At 37.5% G+C, this 18349-nt stretch overlaps 1 protein-coding gene across 24 annotated transcripts in view; it reads left to right on the top strand.

Moving 5' to 3' along the window:
* The window catches only part of RBFOX1 (RNA binding fox-1 homolog 1), a 950329-nt gene that overhangs the window by 856695 nt on the left and 75285 nt on the right, over nucleotides 1-18349 (top strand). For all 24 annotated transcript variants that reach the window (XM_088523038.1, XM_088523037.1, XM_088523031.1 and 21 more), the window contains 5 exons: nucleotides 3966-4109; nucleotides 6853-6906; nucleotides 11370-11462; nucleotides 13194-13254; nucleotides 18285-18338. In XM_088523038.1, coding sequence (XP_088379164.1) covers nucleotides 3966-4109; nucleotides 6853-6906; nucleotides 11370-11462; nucleotides 13194-13254; nucleotides 18285-18338 — 406 coding nt within the window. The remainder of the gene's footprint in view (nucleotides 1-3965; nucleotides 4110-6852; nucleotides 6907-11369; nucleotides 11463-13193; nucleotides 13255-18284; nucleotides 18339-18349) is intronic.

Genomic DNA, 18349 nt, shown 5'->3' with positions numbered 1-18349 from the left:
TGAGTAGATTCTTTTAAAATAACCAATTGTTTTTTTTGTCTCTTTTTTATCCCTCCTGTAAATAGGCGATCTGACTACGTCAATTTAGGCTGTTTTCCCTCTAAACTTGGAGTGGTTAAAGTATGTAACTGTTCCATGTTTTCCCACAGATTATTGATGAATAATCAAGACCAGGTGAAGTTTTTCAAGTTACCCTAATCCAACATATTCTCTATTTGACCAGGAAGAGGTTTAGGCCAATGTTATCCCCGTTGCTTGTGTCAACTTGCTCCTAACCAGCTTACACTGATGCCAGAATTCATTTCTTAGTGGCACGCCAACAGCTATGGTATGACAGCGTATCATTGCCTTTAAAATGGAGTTGGAGGGTAAAGGTTTCAATGTTGTCCACACCACCATAGTGTTGCAGCAAATGAACAAGATTTAGGTAGCTAGGTGTACTTGAGTGAAAAGGAACAGAGAGAAAACAGAACACTGTCTGAGGAAACACTACTGGAACTGACTGTTCCAGTTTAAGAAAGACTGAAGATTAAGAAAGACTGTATTTTCCATAAAGGATGGAAAGAGATAGGGAAAGTGTGTTTTCCCTGGGAAGGAGGATGGGATTGTTTTTTCTGATCAAGTACAGTATGCGTAGCCCTTTCAGAATTAAGGATAACTGAATGTTTTATTCATATGGTGTCTTTGCCACAAATTTTAGACAGATACCACTAGGCCATTTTGGGAGCAACTTGGGACTTAGGTGTATGGTAGAGATGGATGAGAGATTTAAGCATATATTTCTTGCCCCTGTAAAAGAGTTCTGGGTGGAATGTTACCAAATCTGGATCAGTAACAAAGGCGGTATTTCACCTTAAAAAAAGGGAATGAAAATTTCTCCAAAGAAGAAATCTATCCAAAATCAGCATCTTGTTTTTCAGTTTTATTCACAGAGATGTGCGTGTATTGGATGAGATTGGGAGATTGGGTAGGGGTCAAGTGACGAGTATAATCAAAGCAAACCATCAAAAAATAATAATAGCATGGCACTGGGTCATAAAATAGAGAGGAATACTTGTGCTCTGAAATGATAAATTAAAATTGACATATGAAGACGCATTTCATGATAGAAATGTAAGCATGCCTCACACAATTTTCTCCAAATGATTTTCTTTGAATGTTGTCCATACCTAAATTAAATTTCACCAAGATTAAACTTGTTTAGCTCAGATATATCGATTGAGTTAGAAATTATTATGGAAAATTGAGCATCTCAATTGTGTATGAAATACTTCTAAATGCAATCAACAGTTCTTAAGAGATTCAAGTTTCAGCAACTTATTTTAACATTTATGACATATAATAGTGCTGAAAACCTGCAATTGTGTGCAATTGTATACTAATAAATATCCATAGTAAATATTTTTTTTACATAAATAAGATTTTGTACATGTCTCTGCAATTTCATAGTCCATGGGATGTCAAAGTGTTCATTCTGTAGTTCTCTCTAGGCAGTACTCATCAATAATCTGCTAAAATATGTAACTGTTTATTAGGATTTTTAAATTAGAAATGCATTCCCAGTGGAACCAGAGAAACGCCGTGCAGCAAATGAGTGGAAATGACCTTTCAGTGAAGATGACAAATGACATCTTAAACCTCAGAGCTAAAACCTAACCTGATACAGTCCTGACTGACGTGCATAGGAAAAAGCCAATCTGCAGTAATTTTCAAGGGTGGCTGAGAACCTGCAGTTACCATTGATTTCTTTAGGCACTGAGAGTCTGTATCATCTGTGCTTTCAGCCCCCAGTACATTAGTCACTGACTACTTGGTTTACCTGTTTAAAAGAAAAACGTCTTTTAAAACGATTTGAACTGTCACACATTGGATTTTTTTTAATCCTTGACAGTTATGAATCATGACACAGGACTCAGGAGACCTGGCGACGATTGGGAACTTTGCAGTCTCATTTGAATTTGATGATACCTCAGACTTTGAAAATGGAAGGAGGCAGACTGTTTGGGGGTATTTAAGGATGCTGTATAATATTCTATGTGCAAACTGTGTTCATGTGGCCAGCGTGTCCACATTACCCTACTGTGACCAATTACATCATAAGGGATGGGCCTAAGGTGCCATGAATAGTTCAAAATCTCATCTCATCATGAAAATTAATTCTTGGAAAAAGCATAGGTTACAGAAAATAAGGATGTTTATCTTGATTAAGAAGAGCAAAAGGGAATTGTGTCCTGACAACTTAAGGGGACCTGTATCTAAGGTCGCAGTTGAGGTAGGATGGAGACCCTGAAAAGCCTCTAACGGGGTAACAGTAACAAGGGAGTCGTCCAAAGATGTTTTCTTTTACTTCTACAAAGGCCTTGTGGACAACAGAAAAACCTTGGATATTGTAGTTCACCTTTAATAAAGCTTTGATTTTTACACACTGGGAACAAGGCCTGGCCCTGTGCAGATTTTATTTTTATATTGGGTGGCCTTCACCACTGATTATACTTTTGTTCCCTTTCACAACTCAAGGCCTTTTCCATAATGGTGACCATTTATGTAGAGAAAGTGACCCTCTATTACCCATTAGCACCGCTTATGAAACGGCAACCAGTTTGTGATGTGTTAGCCGCCTCCTGTGCAGAGGGCCCTGTGGCCTCTGGCTGGAAGTACTCATCTTGCATGAGAACGTTGTAAAATGCTGCAGTTTGAAAGCCCTCGAGGCGGTGGGGGGAAGGAGATATCAGTCCGTCAACTGTAGGTCCGATCATCCCCCCCAAACAAGTAGTTATGTTCACAAACAGCATGATTTATTCAAATATAACATTTGCAAAGCAGGTTTTGGATGTCAGTACAGGAAATTCTCTACTAGAGCGTGGGGTTTTAGCTAGCCCTGATGTACAAATGTGCAATCATCACTCACCCCAGAAGATGGGAGAGGTCTCTCAGTCTCGAGTCTCCTCAGGCAGCGCGTCAGTCCGAGGGGAGGAAAGAGGGATCAGCCCGTCAACTGACCCAAGAGTTACGATGAATTCTTCCTTCCTCCTGAGTTCACCTTTTATGCTTTTCTTTACATTCAGATGGAGCTTGAGTGACTGTAGTCATACTTAATATTGTTATTGATTGGTGAAAAAGTTTCACGCTTTCATTTAAAGGTTTAGTCAATCGAAAATCTAGAGCGCGTGCTCGGTGAGGAGCAGTCCTACCTCGAAGGCGGGTAACTTTTGGGATGGAGGTGTGTTTTGACATTATAATGACCTTATAATGAGCAAAGTTCATCCAAAAGGAGTGATTTGGCACCCTTTCCGGCTCAGCACCGGACACGTTATCGCATATCCCCCACTGGACAGCCACTGTGCGGCTTATCAGAGTGCAGCAGAGTTTGGCTGCGGTGTCCTCCGTTACTCCTCTTTGCAGCTGCGAGGAGGACAGATTGTGCTGCCTAGGGAACCCTGGAGGAACAGAGTCCCTGCATACCAACCATCCTGCAAGTGACAACTGCGTATCACCCCAAGCAAGCTTCTGTAATGCCAGAACTTCTGTTAGGCCCCAGTTTTTCTCTAAGTTTCTCCTCTCCAAGCAATTCTTCCACAAACATATAGATTGCTACCGCGGGTAGGCTCTTATCTGGACAAGGAGATTCAGTTTCTTTTATTCACAAAATCTGATATAAGATTAAAGAGGTTCCAACACTCTTAAAATACAGAGAGGTGATTTATTCCTTATTTAAAGTCTTGAATGCTAAGAAAATCTACACTGAAAATAATCCTTGGATGCACCTGGTTTGTTCCAATGTTCCAAATGCATACCCAAAAAAAAAAAAAAAAAAAAAAAAAGAATTTTATCTGTTTCAGCTTCTTACAGTAACTTTAAGTATTTTTTACTCCTTTGCATTATTATTTGAGAAAACACCCCAACTTTATTTAAATTAAAAATATACAGAATAATGTAGTGTGCTTTATTTTGTTTTACCCCTTTAGCAGACAGATGATGCAGCACAGACTGATGGCCAGCAACAGACACAATCCTCTGAAAACACAGAAAACAAATCACAGCCAAAACGGCTGCACGTCTCAAATATACCATTCCGATTCCGGGATCCAGATCTTAGACAAATGTTTGGTGTAAGTACTTATTTCTGTGTATTTTTTGTATTTACATTGTAATGTTATGCTATAGGCAACATTGATAGCAGGATCTGTGAGTTATGTTGCTTAAGCATTTTCAGTGAAGATCCTGTTTTCAGTTATTTATAAGCAAATGCCTGATTTGCCCCTCATTTGAGAAAAAACAAAGCTACTCTGTTGTTCTATAGGTGTGTATATTCCATATACCATGTTGTTTTGCATTTTATTAAAAGCAGCTACCTGCACTGGCTTACAATACTCAATGCATGTAAGTTCCTGATGCATATATCTGGAATTACTTGTTTTGGAGAGCCTGATGCAAAAGCAGAGAGTGTTTGCCCTCATGAGCAGGAAACCCATCTCACAGAAGTGAGACATGGGCTGCATTTAAGCATTTGAAAATCCAGAAGTAGGAATGCTCCCCTATTTCCAATGGTATTAACAGACTTCTGTAGGCTTCTGAAGTTTTTGCCAGTGTATCAATTTTTGGTTTTGCTCAGGCCATTAGCTGCCTTCATGTGCACTGGCTGCATTTCATAAGCATCGTATGTGTCATCATATTAAAAGATGAGGCCCGGTTTTCTCTCTCCCCTCCAAGAACGTTTGGGTTTATTTTGAAAAGTCTCTCAAAATAATCTAGAAATACTTCTTTGATCTGCTTTTAGATTCACCTTTTATTTTCCACGTTTTCCACGATTCATGGTTCTCCTGCTTACTTTTTCAGTTCTCTTCTGGAAAATGTTATAGTTTTACAAAATGCTCTATGAAATATTCCATGCCACCATCCTGCTTTAGACATCCTCTCGTGTTTGGTTCATATTTTAAAAGTCTTTTTAGTATAATTGTACTCAGATTAAAATATTTTGATTTTTTTTTTGTATTAATTTGTATGAAAAAAGGAAATGATCACTGGGAAAAGAATCTGGTATGATGGTAGGAGACAAGGGTCACTGTGCTTTACTGTATCTGACTTTCTGTAAGTAACACCCCTTGAATGCCCATAGGTTATGACTCATCAACTAAATAGCAGAAGACGTAATAATTGACTGTGTAGAGAAAAACTGGCAAATTTATTTAAATTGAACAAAGCACTCTAAAAAGATAGATTTCATCTGGAAGTATGTTAAATGAAAGGGCTTTTTTTTTTTTTTGGTAGGGCTTGTAACAATTTGTGAATGAATAAAGGCCGTATTTTTTCAGTATTCCTGTGTCTTAGATCTCAAAAGACCATAAAACTGTTAGATAGCTAGAGTTCTGCAGCTTAAGAATAACTTGGTAACAATAAACTTTTAGCTTCTGAATTGACAGATGAAAAAATATGCAAGTGTGAATTTAATTAAACTTACAAAATGAAATACAATAGTGCTACATCTTGACTATGTATCTGCCTATGGCAGATGATGAGTACAGCAGAGGAGGATTGTGTCAACTTTCAGTCAGTGTCTGCTTATAAGCTAAAATAACACTTAAAACAGTAGCTAATTAGATGGTAAATGTGACAAAATAAGCCAAGAAAGAGCAAATAGTGGTTGATTTTCATAACCAAGTTGAAATGCTTTAAATAAGCTAGAGAAATAATGCTGTCTTTTTGTCCTGTAATTGCTTATTTTATATCCTAAAAGATTCAAGTGAAGGCTAATTTTTGCAATTTCTTGTACTATTGATGGATTATTCTTCATTTATCTGAATTTAAGTTTGTCTTTTTAGTTTAACAGACTTTGTCACTTCTTAGTGCTGCCCTGCTCTTTACAACGTACTAATGACACATGTAATAATAAAATATACAAAATGATATATTAAAATGTCAAATTAAAATACGCCATCTCAAAAAGTGCTCTATCCAAATGTTGCCCAAGCTAAACATTTATTCTCTTACTAAGACCAGTCTAATAGAGCCTTTTTCTTTGGAACAGGGGCTATGGTCCATTTTTGAGTGGATGATCCTAGAGATTGAGAGTGCTATTGTAATATGAATAGTAAGAGTATTTAAAACAAGGAACCTTTCTAGTTTCCAACATTGCATTTTAGGAAGACAAGAATTGGTCAGGGGATAGTGGATGTTCCTTTTCAGCTCTGCCTTGGTGGTAGAACCCATAAACAGTTATGGATGTAATCCATAAGGAGAGAACCTCTTTAAGGGGGGCAAGAGCTCCTTGCTCCCTTGAAGCCAGTGACAAAACTCTCACTTGGTTTGATCTTACTTCTGTAGAGCTGAAGTAGCTTATTTACCTGCCCTTGGAAACAACTGCAAAAAGTCCTCAAAAACTAAGGTTCTTCAGCAGGAAGGGTGACTGATGGGTGACAGTGTTCATGCAGCAGTTAATTCTTTCTCATTAGTGATGTTTGCTACACTTTAAGTGAATTAACCCAATAGCATATTAGATGTGGAAAAAAAATGGTGATAGAAGCTGGACTTGGATTGCCAGGAAGTGACCTACAATCTGCAAAGACTAAATAGAATAAGAAAATTGGGACTCTCACTTGACTATGTTCACAGCTAATGACTTTGTTGATGTTATTACTGAATTTAAATGCAGAAATCAATGTGAAATGACAATTACAGATTTAAGGATGTGTCCAATTTAATTGTAATAATGATTTGGTTACTCTTTTGGTTTGTCTTTTCGGGTGCTTGACTTGATTTTATGGTGCATCAATTTCTAAAACAAGCATTTGTACTAAAGATGTCAGAAGTGTTGAAGTTATCTTATTTTCATGTAAATTTTCTATTTCTTTGCAGCAATTTGGTAAAATCTTAGATGTTGAAATTATTTTTAATGAGCGAGGCTCAAAGGTAAGCAGTTTAATTCAACAAAGGAATGTGATAATTTGTTTAAAATATTTCATATGAGAAAAAGAAAAAAAAAAAACTGCACTGCTGTAACAAATACATCTCAGGTTCTCCTCTACTGGAAACACCTTTAGAGCTTTCTGTTGGTTTCCTAGGCATCATGAAAGTCATTGGACTCATTTTATATCTTTTAAAGGGGTAATTTGAACTACTCCAAAGTGTCACATGATTTGTGGGAGCATTGCTTTCTTTATTCTTTCTTTATTCTTCAAAAATAATTACCTTGTTTATTTTATAAGATGAGTCCATACTTACCGATATCTGTAGGCAGATCTTCACTTAGTACAGGTATTTTTTCTGCATTGAAACGAAAGATACTAATGACACCTAATAACTATCCTCTTCAGTAATTAGCTGAGAAAATATGAGATTGTTCCTGATTATTAAAATGCAGGTGTTTTCCTCTTTAATTGAAGCTTCAGTACACCAACCCTTTGAATACAACCTATTTTAACACTTGATTAAAAGAGTTCTTTCTGTATTGCAAACATTTAATTTTTTTCCTGAAAATTACTGTGCTTTAAATGCGTACTTGGATTTATTGAGTATTTAAGAAGTAAGCAAGCTAGAACAGCTATGCCTGCATTAGCAGCATTTACTGGTGCAAAACGGGTCACCTTCCCCAGGGGCTTCACCTCTGACACCAGCTGCATTATAAGCATCTGTGCATATGTCATGTGCATGGGGTGTCCTTTCCCTCTTCATCCTCTGTTAGACACACTATAATGTTTCTCCACTTATGCATCAGTCTTGTTGCAACTCTTACACTTCATTTATTGTTAATGATAAAGTTCTTTTCCTGTTATACATCTTTTAAGCAGAAGCAGATACATCATAATACTCTGGTATCAGATAAGTTTTAATTGTTCTGCTAATCTTCCTCTTAATGTGTTAAAATAAATTTCAAATTTAAAGACATTAACTTTTTCTCATATAGAATCACTCAAGTGTCGTAGTTTATTTCTAAAATTCTTCTGAGGTTCATTAATTGGTGTTCCCTGATGGCTCACCTCCAGTTTCAATGCTCAATGCTTTCTTAGTAAAACAGCTGATGTGGACAGTTTGGTGTGGAACGGAAAATGGAATTGTGGATTTTAAAAATCATAAGCTTGCAGCACTGATATAAATGTAAAAAATTTGCTAAAGGGATACTTTCCAGTAAAAATAAGTTTCACACAAAAACAGAAGTTTCATACCAAGAATTCTGCTTGTTTAAAGGCCTAACACAGTCACTGCTGATTTATAGATATTCTAATATTAAAGGTAACTAGGTAACTTTGCTGGAATAATGTTCCTCTTGGAACTGTTCTTTCCATGAAGAGTTCAAGTTTAGTATTGTGTTAGTCTAGGTCTTTTTTGCAACCTGCGTCAAATAACTGAAGATTACCTTACCCAATTTACAGAATTTATTGATTAAATGATTAAAAGACCTGCTGGTAATGCTGCTAACAAGCATAGATTGAGACGGAAACTGAGCCTCTTTCTTTCTGTGTGTAGCAACTGCACGGGCTTTTAGGACAAAGCCAACCAGAAGATGTGGAAAGGCTGTTAAAGGTTAAAATAGGGTGACTTGGTGCTGCTTCAGCAGCTGCTGTTTTTTTTAGAAATTACCACAACCAACTTCTATTTTGTTACCCCGGAGAAGTTTGTGACTCCAAGGTGGCAAACTCGGAAATATAAATACCTGTACAGCTGCGTATTTCATATATACTAGCCTAAATATATATTTGTATGCCCTGTGTTCAATATACATTATTTTTGAGATCTATTTAATCAAATAACAAAGCTTCCAATTTTTCCAACCTGCAAGCTTCCTGTTATTAAATAATTTGACAGAAGCACTGTAGGAGTCAAGGTAGCTGTTGAATCAACAGCATGTAAAATACAGTTTGTTTTAGTGTAGATATCTCTAGTTAAATGTGTGATGAACAAGCCTATGTTCTGTGACTGCTTCGGTGTTAGGTAAACTTAAACATTGACATAAACAAGATCTTCATTTAAGTAGCATTAATTATGGAAATAAGTAAAACATAATAAAAAATGACAATGGGATTTCTGTTCAGAATCTTGGAAGTTCCTTTCTTATCTTGGCTTGTGGTCTACTTCATATCTTTTTCTAATTTTTAAAATAGAATTAGGTTTTTATCTTTCACTTCAGTTTTTTGAAGAAAAACTAGCTTGCAGTGCTCTGAGCAAATAAGACTTGATTCATATTTGGACTAAAAAAGCTCCCACGAAATTTTCATTTCTTACGGTACTGCGAAGGGGTCGGTTGCTCAGCAGTGAGGAGGGAGGCCAGCGAACAGGCTGGGGGGAATTTGTGCTCTTGTGAGCCAAGGGTCACTGGATCGATCGCTGCAGTGATGGTTTCTGCTGCCTAGTGGCATCTTAAATTACGAGCCTTTTTACAGAGCTATTTAAAAATGGGGAGGGGTGAGGAAGCAATGAAAAGGGAAATAAAAGTTTAAAGTAAGAGTGTTGTATAAAAAAGGCCAGGGCAGTCCTTTAAAATGGAGGGATTCATATTGAAAGAGGGAATTTACCTTCTCTGGCAGGTTCCCTGAGCCATGGGGAAAGGAGAATTACGTGCTCAGGTTGCATGGGGCTGTGGAGGGACGAGGTGGGAAAATGGGAGTCAGGTTGTCTGGAAAGGGTCTCGGCTCCAAGTAGAAGTGCTGGCGGAGCAGTTTTTGAGCTCAGGGTTTAGCAGGAATTTAAAAGAAAAAATAAAAAAAGCATCACAGAGTAGATTTAAACAAAATACTTTGAAGAGGATGGAAAACAAACCACAACTATATAAAAAAATTTCTCTGTTATAAACCAAAACAATAAATACATTCTTTAAACAGGTAAATAACCTGAATAACCTGTGCTTTAAAGCTCAAAGTAGTTTCTCAACATTTCTTTTGTCTGTGAATTCCTTTTGTGGTTGGTATCGATGGTTATTTTCAGTGCTTGTGATAGTGCTGTTGCCTTAGTTTCTTTTCCCTCACCCCTGATCCTGGGGAGGGGGGGGGGTGGAAAAGTAGGGGAAAAAAAAAAAAAAGCGTGTTTTTAATGGGCTTTGAGTCGCTTTTTGTGTGTGTGTGTGTGTGTGTCACTGTATGCATGCATCTTGTATACACCGAATACCCCATATGCACAGTAGGCCGAACAGCAGAGAGTAGATGGGAGAACTGATTGATTCCTGAACACAAAATTAAATGAAGGAACTTGAAAGTCAGGAGAGGAGACGGAGGGCTGAAGGCTGCAGCGGGACGTCAGAGATGTGCGGCACTGGCTGCCCCTTTCAGAAGTGCCGGGTGTGATCTGGAAATGTTCCTCGTCCCGAAGCACCAAGGGCCAATGAGACCCTCTCGCTGGGGTAAATTCAGAGAGCGTCCGAAGGCGACGCACTGGCGCCGTCAGAGCCGTTTCAAAGGGTTGGTGTATGCTTTTGAACTGCTCCTTCAGTGTTTGGCTTTTAAAAAAGTTACAAGCAGTGTCTAATGTAGCACACTTAAAATGGATGTGAGTAAGGCTAGAACAGGTAGTTTCGCCTAATGTTGTAAAGTGTTTGACACAGTCAGAATTTCGCATTAGTCAAGTGTTTTCCTGCCCTGCTAGCATGGGAATTAGGCGTTTTAGCAGTTGCATGTTCTGTATGTGAAAAGTAATGTATGGAATTAATAAATGAACCAGTTAAACTTGCTCAAAATGTTTGCATTTTTATTCCTTTGAGTTTCTTTTTCTATTCACATCATGTGATTTTATTTGATCTGTTAATACAAGAAAGTTTATACTTAGTTCTAAAAGTGCTTTTGTTTTGTTGGTGGTTTTATTTTCTTTCTTTTTTCTTTTATATAAAATAAGTAAAGGCTGTATAGTTTGACGAAAGTTTAAGTTACCCTAGTGTTGCATGGGAACAATGTTTCTTATGATCACAAGAGCATGATTAAGTAGGCAATGTTTTAGAGTATATTGACATTCAGTGTTGAATTTTGTGCACATGTTTCTTTTATTTTCTTGAGATATTTGCATGTCATTATAATGTGGTTCATTTTCTTTTCACATTATTTCATTTTTTTCTATGTGAAGACACTGTAATTTATTTTAATTTCATTTTCTTATTGTTAGATTTATTTTCCTCTGTAGTGACATGTAGAAAGGTATTTTTGGTATCATTCTTTGAATTCTTTGAGGGTATTATCTAACTGATGAAAGAGAGAAAAAAAATTTGTTCACATTTGTCGCTTATTTATTGCACATCTCAATACAATTATAATTTTTCTAATTTGCATGTTACAGAAATGAAGCGAGGACAAGAAAATATTAAATTAAAGCGAGAGAACATAAGCAAACAAGTGGTCGTTGACTGAAATAATAATGTGCATGTTGTTTTCCCCCCTTCTCCCTCCTGCATGCAGGGATTTGGTTTCGTAACTTTCGAAAATAGTGCTGATGCGGACAGGGCGAGGGAGAAATTACACGGCACCGTGGTAGAGGGCCGTAAAATCGAGGTGCATGTTCAAAATATTTTCCTTTTCATCTTTTTTATAAATGTCTGCTTCACTCTCATTTGTTGTTTCAGATGCATCATTGGTGTCTTCTGTGTGCTCCCCTTTCCCCTTCCCATTGTTTATATATATATACTTATATATAACGAGAGAGAATCTGGCCTTACTTGGTTTTTTTTTATTTTTATTTCTTTTGTAATTATTATTACTATTATTATCATTATTGCAGAAAGGTGGATGACAGATTGGAAAAAAAAAACTTGAATATTTTGAAGTTATTATTTTGAATGTTTTGTAAATCAATGGGTGCAGTAGATTCCAAAAAACAGCCAACAAAAAAAAAAAATTGAGAAAAACAAGAAAGTGTGACAGACAAAACACAAACAAAAGGTTGTTTTTTGTTACTTTTTTGTTCTTTTTTGTTGTTCTTTTTGTTGTTCTTTCTTTTTTTTTCTTTTTTCTTTTTTTTTCTTTTTTCTTTTTTTTTTCTTTTTTTTCCTGCAGGGTTGATGCGGGATCCACAGTGGCTTTCAAAAAATTCAGATTGGGAAAGAAGCATCCAAAAGATGTACCAGAAAAAAAGAACCAAAGCCAGCCTAGAGGCCGCCCAATTTTAACATTGCATTTTTAACATAACCATGAGGCTTCTTTGGCCACATGGCCTGAGCCATTGGTGTCTATTCCAAAATGAGCGCAAATGCCTTTTAGTACCACTGGATCCCCTTCAATACTGCCTCGGTTGTATTTGTTAGAATAAAAAAAATACCAATTGAAAATGCTGTCGTCTTTTGAGTAAGATGTTGCATATTTTGCCTTTTCATTTTCCCCCTTCGACGGTAGCGCTTAGGGCCCTCACCAAACTCTCAGTAACCATGGTAACTGTATACATACCCATGCTGGCGATGGTGCTGAATGGTAAGTGGAGAAGTCCATCTGCCGTTTCACGTATTTAGCGCTGATATACCACGTGAATTTTTTTGACTTGTTGTATTAAGTTTTCTTGATGCTACATTTTTTTCTATATTGGTACGCCTGTAATTGAGTGTACGTTTTAAGCAAGCCTGGGAGGCACTGATTGGATTGAGGATATGACTTCGTGCACATCTTACTCAGATTGTTAACTCCATATTGTGTTAAATAATGCACCCTCTTTTTATCCTTTTGTTAGCTGTGATTTTAAAGCTTGAATGATTTTGTTAATTCTTGCAATGAAAAAGGCTCTTGTTCCAAGTGTTGAATGCTAGATGTTGCTTTTCCAATGGTACTTCTCTTCTAAAGGGTTATGTTGCACACTGCTAAAATTCGTTTGTCCCTTTTTTTGACATTTTCTTTGTTTCCTTGTACCTTGTCTCTTTCCCCTCTACTCCACTGCATGTTCCTTCATATAAAGTTTATTTTTTTTCAGTTTTGAATATTTATTGTATCAGTGTTATCATGGAATACAAGCATGCTCTTAAGTCTTAAATTCTGCAGTACCTTTTAATTTGCTTTTAATGTCTTTTTATTAAAGTTTAAATGATATGATGTTGCTTTATTGAAATGATTTGTAAGTTAAAATGGTTATGAAAGTAAATGTAATTATAAATAGTATGATTTTGTTATGCACCTGTTGCCTTCTATAAATTAAATTGCATTTTATTTTTTACATGACTAATAGCAGTAATAATGCATGCATTTAATACTACCACGGACCCTCCCTGTAACCCTTTCTAATTCAGTGTTCTATGTGCTTAGGTAAATAATGCAACAGCACGTGTAATGACAAATAAAAAGACGGTCAACCCTTACACGAATGGTAAGTGCATGCGATCTCAGCACCTTGTTTTGCTGTCCCTGCATGTGCAGACTCATCCCCGTGCCTCGCGGGAGCGCTCTCCGTGCGATCAAGTGTCCTAGTCCTGCGTCTCTCCTCGGGCTCAGGCTGTCCAGGGATCCCCTTTGGAAACTTGTTGCACATGGGCAAGCTCTTTGCATCTTGCACAGCAGAAACAGGTTTTCTGCTGTGCGTGCAGCATTCTGCTAGATGGGAATCTGAGTGTTTAACCTCAGGGGCTTTTGGCTAGGAAAATACACGTGGTAGGAAAGCACAGCTCTCATCCAGCCACATGCAGTGTTAATGATGCGATGGATGAGCTAATCATAGGATTCAGTTTTCCTTGGCCAGTGAGGCCAGTGTAAGGAGGCCAGGTAAGGAGAGGAATGTCTCTGTCAGCCATGAGATACTTTTTAGTACTGAGACATCTAGTATTTTGTCTTACTAGATTATTTTCTGTATTGTTCTTCTGCAATTTGCTAAGGGTAAATGGCAAACTGTAACTGGGTGTTGTTTCCTTCCCCCTCCCCACCCCCATGGAGAATTTAAATCCCAAGTTTCTTAAAAGCTCTAATTCTAGTGTTGACCTAGCTATCACTATAAAGTTATACAATAATGATAGGAGGTCATCTATAGATATCTGAGAGGTTTGGAGGCAATCAGTTTTAAAAATATTTCCCTTGGCAGTGTTTAATTACTTGTTCAAGAAGTCATTTGTGTTCGCTAGTTCAGAAAATTCTAACAAGATCCTAACTGAACAACTTCAAGCAATAACACACAAATTGAAGTTAATGGCAATTTTGTTTTCCAGTTTTACTAGACCATTTACTTTCCAATTTAATTGCGTTTTCCTATCCAGTAGAAAGCAGATGAAGTCTGCACATACATCAGGAACGGTTTCCACAGCTAGCTGAGACTCTTTTTCGTTTTGAAATATAATGGCCTTGTTTTCTATATTTGAGTGCTCATTAGTGAGGTTTTAGTAAAAACTAGGGCAAACAGTGGCATTAATTTTTAATGAATGAGTCATAGTCTTTTTCCTACCATAGCGAAAAATAAAATAAAGTGACTGTCTTCGATCTAACATGTGATTATTGAGCTAGTTAAAGTGATCTGGAGAACACTAGTCTGAAATTCCTCATAATTTCCCAGGAGCTGTTTTCTTTCTCATTTTGTATGCAAATATCTCTATGTGCCAAATGGTGCAGGTGGGAAAACCTCTTTCATCTGGACTGGCTTTAAAACGTGAAATCTTAGTGAATCTGACTAAAGAGTCACACAGCTTGTCTTGATCACAGAATAATACTTTGTTGCAACAAGAACCTAAATTAATTTGATGGCATTATGATAATGTCCATTTGCCTGTTATATTGAAATGACAAAAGGATAAAAGTAGTGTTGTTATGAATTATGGTGTTTTATTTGCCTGCATCTTGTCCTGAGGGTACGGAACTGCTATATATCAAATAGTATGTCCAGAGGTGAAGGAAAGGTGTGCTGGAAACAGAAGTCTGGTCATTTTATTGAGAACTGCAGTCGGTGTCCCACATCGCGGGCATTCCTTGGCTCATACACTTTCAAATGATACACGGATCATTTCCTGATAGCCAGAAGACACAATGATGATGATCTGCTCTTAGACGTGTTTCCCACTGGAAATGTTCCGCGTCTGTCATTTTCTATCCTGCTCCACCTGGACAGGATGTCGCTGGTAGCGAGAACCATGCGGTTCAACGCATAAAACCCAGCCCTTGGTTTTGGGAATCCATGGCCCAAAGGACAGCAGTGTTTTGCACACCTTTTGAGGGTTTTTGAGGGCCAAGGCAAACTCTGGTCCATCTGTTTTGATCTTTTCAGTTTTTTTTTTTAATGCTTGAGATCCCTCAAAGTAAACACACAAAAGCAATCCTGTTATTCTAGCAGAGCCATTACGATCGACAAGGAGTGAAGTGTAAATGGCAACGTGCTTCATTTAGTTGAATCAGGATTTCTGTTACCAAACATCTTGACACTGTATGATTTATCATTTTGTCAGGAATTAGCCACTGTTGTAGGTGATTATTAAAGATCACTGGTGTCTAAAGTAAAGGTCCCTTCTTTAAAATAAAAGGCTATATTCTTCTGGGTCCAAGCATATTCGCATTTTAAAGATACTTCTTACACATGTATTCCAGAAATTTTATTTGTATATGCATATGTGTTTAGACCTGCTTTTTTTTTAATAGATGACTTGATTTTTAAGTGTCTTTGGGGGACTGAGGTGGTTGACTGTGGTTCACAGATGTGCAAAACACAGCCAGGGCATGTCCAGCAGTGTTGTGTTACATGAAACAGGCCTTATGTCATCTCTTCATGTTTACTATAATTTAAAAATTGGACTGTGTTTTGTCTTTCATTCCTCAGTGTTGCTGGTTGTTGATAACAGAGCTCGTGCTATAAATGCAATTGCAAAACTCAGCACATTTTAAAACAGAATAACCTAGAGTGGTGTTTTTTTTTTTTTTTTTTTTTTTTTTTTTGGTATGCAGCTTCATTTAGATAAGTGGTTTGCTTTTATGTGCTAGATGGTTTTCAAAGTAAATTTGTTTTCCACAGACTTTGGGCGATTCCTGAAATGAGTGGTTAATAAATGTCCAGTTGCTAGTGGAGTTTCTTTCCTGTAAGGGTTTTTTTTATTAGAAAAGATACTTTTGATGACTGACCTCGTGTATTTAGAAAATATGACCAGCTTCTCTGGTAGTTCTGCTTGTTTAGCAAAAATATTTCTGAGACATTTTTAGAGATTCCAAACTATTGTGCCCCCTTTTCATCCACTAAAATCAAATTATAAACTCTACAGAGTAGATTTATTTCTTGTTCAGAAGGCCATGTTACAATTTGGGGTGGATGCCCAGTGTAGTGGAGAATAGAGTGCAGGAGTAGCCTAAGAGCACATGAGCAGCGAATGAGGAATGTGAAGCAGTGATTGCTAGAGGGGTAAATATGTTTTAAAGTTAATACTTGCATTGCCTTGGATTTGAGCCTTCTGCTGATCTAAACTTTGGGATTGGAAGTCACAGCTTGGGACCATTACCAGAGATGAATCCTCTCCCCTTCCCCTCTCCTGCCCGCTCTGTGCACAAAGCAGAAGGCAGCAAATGGTGTCGTAGATCTTTTTACCCCCAAAATGACTATGTGTGTCGGATCTGGCCTAGGAAGCAAAAATAATCCTTCTGCACGGCCGTGTCCACCACTTTGCACCAAAGTTTACGCCCCGCGTGCTGTACTGGTTCCCCTTGGCGCACTTGGCGTGCATGACGTTAGAGGAAGAGATGGGGTTGCTTTTGTGGGGGCAGCCTTGGGGACTCTGTGTTTCTCTGCCTTTAAGTTTTGAGCTTTTATAGTTTTGTCTTGAGGAGATGAATATTGTGACAGTCAGACAAATGCAAGGAGAGGCAGTAGAAATCCTGTGAAACTTTGATAAGGAAAGTCATTTTAACCCTTTGGCCATTTCCAGCTTCCATAATTATCTTTTGTATATGTATAGCAAACACAAGTACTTCTAGGGAGCATACAATGTTGACCTTTACTCTGGATTTATTAATGAGTTGTATTTCTAGAACATCCATCATCTCTGTTGTTGATCATTTAATTAGTGATAAACAGTTACAGTGCATCAGATACAGATAGCGCCATTTTTAAGTGTAGGTATGGAGTTTTCTTTTGTGTTATCACTGCAGTTTTATGTTACATTTCTTTCATAACATATTATGGTCTTACAGTCTTTTACCGTGCTTTTATGTTGCATGCTATGGCCAAGGCAGAAGCACCTTCGATGCAGTTTGCAGTTGTATTGCTCTGAACAGCAGTCTTGATTTTGGATTTTAGAAACCTTTGTTCCCCTGACTTTATTATATGTAGCCATTTTGCTTCCAGCAGCGTAGTTGTATAATCTACTTAAAGCACCATTGTTCTTGAGTTTATAAGATGCTTTTTCTCAGATTTTTTTTGCCTTTCTTCCCATTTAAAACGGTTCCTCCCACCCTACTGTTTCAAGCTTACTTTTGGAAAACCCCTAATTTTTCAGTCCCAGCAGTTCACATCAGCCACTTTTTAACATCGAGAAATAATTATTCAAACACTCAAATAAAAAGGAAAAAAACAAAAGTTCCGTGGAGGTTGGGGAGCGGATCCACTGTGCAAAACACAATGATAATTAACATTTTATCAGAACAAGGAACACTAAAGAGTTTGTCATGTTCCCTCCTGCTGTTCTCTTACCTTCTCCCTTCAGTTCCTCCACCAGTGTTGTCTTGAGCATCACATGTGCTTTAAACACGGGCTCTGTTTCGGCAGTGAGCCTCTGCGCTCCAGGCGTAGCGGGAAGAACGGCGTCAGGTGGAACGAGCAACTCTTTGGAGTTTGCCAGGACACACGCAGATGAATTTGCCTTCATTCTGTGGCTTTGCATGGGCTTTATGCCCATGCTTCTGTAAAAAGGCAGTGATAATTTAGGGCAAAGGCTGAATTTGCAGAAGAAAAGTGCTCAGATTACTTTATGGCCCTGTAACCTATCATGATGCAAGTCACTAGCACATTTCTTTTCCAGCAGATACAACTGTTGTGGCCTCTCCAGCTTGTAACCAGAGACTAAAGGCAATGTAAAGATGAGTACTACTCTGTTGCTGCACAATGTAAAGATATCTTAAGTAGTTATGAGTTAGGTCCCTGACTTAGGGTAATATTCGCTCTTAATTGTGCACTGTAGCCAAGCTAATTCAGCAGATAATATACTTCAATACTATTTTCAGTACAGACCTGTCCTGGGAATGGCTTGTTTCATTACTTATTTCCGTACTTGAGAGTCTTCTGGTTTTAAAGACTAGAGTAAATCGATGTATGCCTATAAAACCTCTATTAAAATGACCTTTTCTGAAGTCATTCTATTTATGTTCTATTAAAAAAAAAGTCATCATCAGTGTCATTATTACAATTACAATATTAACTCAGCTGTGTTTGTATTTTTGCTGCAGGCTGGAAATTAAATCCAGTTGTTGGTGCAGTTTATAGTCCAGAATTCTATGCAGGTAAGGAATAT

The sequence above is a fragment of the Tinamus guttatus genome, unplaced genomic scaffold (assembly GCF_059628265.1).
Source record: "Tinamus guttatus ecotype Peru unplaced genomic scaffold, ASM5962826v1 Tinamus_guttatus_pri_ptg000172l, whole genome shotgun sequence".
Classification (NCBI taxonomy): Eukaryota; Metazoa; Chordata; class Aves; order Tinamiformes; family Tinamidae; genus Tinamus; species Tinamus guttatus.
Note: the sequence above shows the minus strand (reverse complement) of the source record. Positions and strands in the feature narration are given on the sequence as shown.